This window comes from Perna viridis, chromosome 15 (genome assembly GCF_037379345.1).
Source record: "Perna viridis isolate PV_CMFRI_1.1 ecotype Kerala chromosome 15, ASM3737934v1, whole genome shotgun sequence".
NCBI classification, from domain to species: domain Eukaryota; kingdom Metazoa; phylum Mollusca; class Bivalvia; order Mytilida; family Mytilidae; genus Perna; species Perna viridis.
This window is the reverse complement of record NC_142459.1, coordinates 19,177,403-19,180,939: the sequence shown is the minus strand read 5'-3', so window position 1 is coordinate 19,180,939 and position 3,537 is coordinate 19,177,403. Positions and strand designations below refer to the sequence as shown.

The 3,537-nt window shown below is 35.3% G+C and overlaps 1 protein-coding gene across 1 annotated transcript; it reads left to right on the top strand.

The window, feature by feature from the left end:
• Positions 1–1,102: 1,102 nt before the first annotated feature.
• On the top strand, positions 1,103–2,842 carry LOC148597346 (uncharacterized). Its single transcript, XM_088564083.1, has 2 exons — positions 1,103–1,361; positions 1,837–2,842. Exons 1-2 carry the CDS (start codon positions 1,145–1,147, stop codon positions 2,400–2,402), a joined length of 783 nt encoding a protein of 260 aa, XP_088420209.1. The 5' UTR covers positions 1,103–1,144; the 3' UTR covers positions 2,403–2,842.
• Positions 2,843–3,537: the final 695 nt, after the last annotated feature.

Genomic DNA, 3,537 nt, shown 5'->3' with positions numbered 1-3,537 from the left:
CTGGGGTTGTCAGGCTATAATACGGAAAACATGACCACAAACCATAGTGGTGCACCGTGTTGGGAAAGATGCCACGTTGCTCGCACGTTAAAGAACCCTACTGTGGTATTCTCCCGGAATAGGAACCACAGGGCTCCGCCACAGGAGGCTAAATTGCCCGACCCTACCCATCTCTTCCTATTTCCGGTGGTAATCAAAATTTATCGACCCCATTGTCCTTGTGTCCCATCCCTTTTTCATTTCGTCATCATTTCATGTTCATTTTATCACCAATTTCATGTTCATCGTCTGAATATAGCTGAAATATTGCTGTTTGTTTGTTTGTTGGGGTTTAACGTCCGAGCAGCAATATTTCAGCTATATTCAGACAATGAACATGAAATGGATGATAAAATGAACATGAAATGAAATATTGCTGCTCGGACGTTAAACCCCAACAAACAAACAAACAAAAAATTAATCGTTGCAGTTAATCTAGAACCACAACTCTACTTTGAGAAAGAATGCACTTGCGATATGATATAGAATTTTTTAAAACATATTTCGCAATGTGCAACCCGCTACCTGGTTTTTCCATGTAGTTGTGTAGATTTACATGTCAGTCAAACTTGCATCCTTAGTGGAACACATCCTTAGTGGTTCTATGACTTAGGGATATAATTCGTTTTCCACTAAGGATGCAAGTTTGACTGATATGGAAATCTACACAACTACATGCCCTTTTAATATTTCATATTTGGTAAAGAAAGATATCGAATATGTCTTTTGTGATGAGTTGACAGGGTGATCAAAAGATGCACTTCAAATATTCCTATTATGGTGTGTTTCCTGTACTTATTTATAATATATCACCAACTTATTCATCAGAGAGTATTAACCCTTTAGTAAAGCACGCCCATGTAATCATTTTTTTTTAAATACTAAATCAAAAACGGTATTCATCATCGGAAAATATGAATCTACCACAAATAAGTCTGTTGAGCAGAAGATCTGGAAAATGTATGTACATTGGTTTAAGTAACCTTAGAATGATAAATGACCAATTCGATTCTCCTATCCATTACGTGAGATGGGTCTTCTTTATATAAGTTACGAAACGTTCGTTATATCTGTGCATTAGCCGCCCCTGGAATATACCGCCAAAATGCGTCCACTTGTTATCTTAGCTCTACTTGTAGCTGCTGTTTCAGCCAGTGGAAAATATGGTGGAGGAGAAACAGTTATAGTAGATGAGTCTGTATACAATGGCGAAGACGATTCTACCGGTGGAAGTGATGGTAATGGCGGCGGTGGAGATGGTGGCGGCGGCGATGCTGGAGATGCTAGTGGTGATGCATCATCTAGTGGAGCTTACGGTGCAGGTAAGTAAATCTCAATTTATTAAAATTGGAAATTTATATTTTGTTAATAGTATGCGACAAAGAGATCAATTTTCAATATTGATTTACACAATAATTAGACATTTTCAGTAATTGCGGATAAATAAAAAGTAGAACGGTTTCAGTATAAAATAGTTATTTTTTTAATAATTTGTTTAACAAGTTTCATTAAGGCATTTTGACTTTTCAGTGTTAAGTTTTGTGACGTTTTACGGATTTTATCATTTTGTTCGAAATTAATATTATAAACTGTATTTAAAATTAATTTCAATACGTTTGAAAGATTAATTAATATTGTTAAGAACTTAAATATGATTGGCCTGTTCTTCATTGAAAATTTTTGTGGTCGATATATGTATACACATAAAATAACTTATTTGATTAACTTATTTATTATTTAACTTTCTGTTTTGTTTCGAGAAAGATGAGTATTAAACATTTTTCAATTGTAACACAGGGAGATACTGGTGCACATGTCGCCCCAAAAAATGCTTCTACAAAGAGTTGACTCTTGATGAAAAAAAATGTAGATTAGCTCCCTTGTTCCCTAAACCATGGGGCACATGTTGCAGATGGTTCCCATGGTGGGCAACTGACAATGGTGGTGGACGTGGAATTGGGTTCGGCGCAGGTGGCGGTGGATTTGGATACGGAGGAGTTGGATTAGGGTTTCCTGGAGTCGGAGGTGGCTATGGCGGTGGAAGTTTTAAAGCTGGAGGTATCGGAGGTGGCTTCGGTGGTTTTGGAGGAAGCTATAGAGGGGGCCTTGCCGGTGGATACGGTGGTGGAATAATTAAAGGCGGAAGGATTGGCGGTATAGGAGGCCTGGGAGGTGGTTTAGGAGGAGGTTACGGTGGTGGATACAAAGGAGTTGGTGGCGGAGGCGGTTTTGGTTACGGGTATTCTTCCGGTGGATATGGACCAAGGTTCCTTGGTGGAGGCGTTAGTGTCGTTACAGGTGGACCAAGTTTCGGAGGGCGAGGAGGATATGGATATGGACCATCTGGAAAACTCTATGGTTAAAAAATTTCCAATACGACATCAAACATTGTATTTGTTAGTAAATATTCATAATTAAAAATTAATAATAGAGACATTTACTTCTAATAATTATTCTTAACTAAATTGTTGCCAAATGGAAAATGTTCTTAAAAAAATTAAAGGAATAAAATCTGCAAAGGGTCGAGTTTACAGAGATCACATTAAGGTGTAGCTGAAGTAATCTGAACACAATATCTGCAATGCTGCATAAATGAGACAACAAATTATTCTGCTTTCAGGATAAAAAAAATAATTTTAAAAAAATTCTTACATGTATCTGACGTAAAGTTGGCAGTGCTGATACTTGTTTTTCAATATTAATGTATTTCGTCTTTTTCCATAGTTTTGAGCAGTTTTGACAAACTGACAGATTTTGTACCGTTCGTCAATTATTTTCACAATAAAATGAATAAATAATTGTATATTAATATATCGCCAATACTTTTTATCTATTATATTTTTTTTTTAATGAAAATCTTTTTCATGATGCATTTCATTTTTAGAAAACCACCGATTTATCATTAAGTATTTTAGCGGGGGACAAACTTCTGCCGAGTTCATATTTTGCAAATTTACATGCATGAAATTGACTACCTAGCTTTAACGCGTATTTTGTCGTGTAATGTTTTGTTTTTGATTTTCCGTTCGAATTCATCTAATAAGTGTCCGGTTTCACCATGTAGAGATAAAGTATCTCAATGAACTACTAATACATACTAATTCACGGCTTATACATACTTTTGTACACTATAAGTTGGTTAGCACAGTTCTTGACACTTATGCACTTTATTATATGTATATTCATGCTGAAATATTGCTGCTCGGACGTTACACCCCAACAAACAAACAAACAAACATTAAAATTTTCACAATTACTTTAAAATGAAACAGCGATAAAGATAATGGCTTACACCCAATAAAAAAATAAATATAAATATTTTTTTTTAAAAAGTTGACAAATGTGTTCAATACTCATTGACAATATTACGCATTTACAATTTACAATTTTATCGCGTCAACTTAATACGGAAAATAAACAAGAACAAAACAACTAATAAATTTACTGGTTGGTATGTGGTTCTAATCCAAATAGGACACCAATAAATTAAGTCGTTAC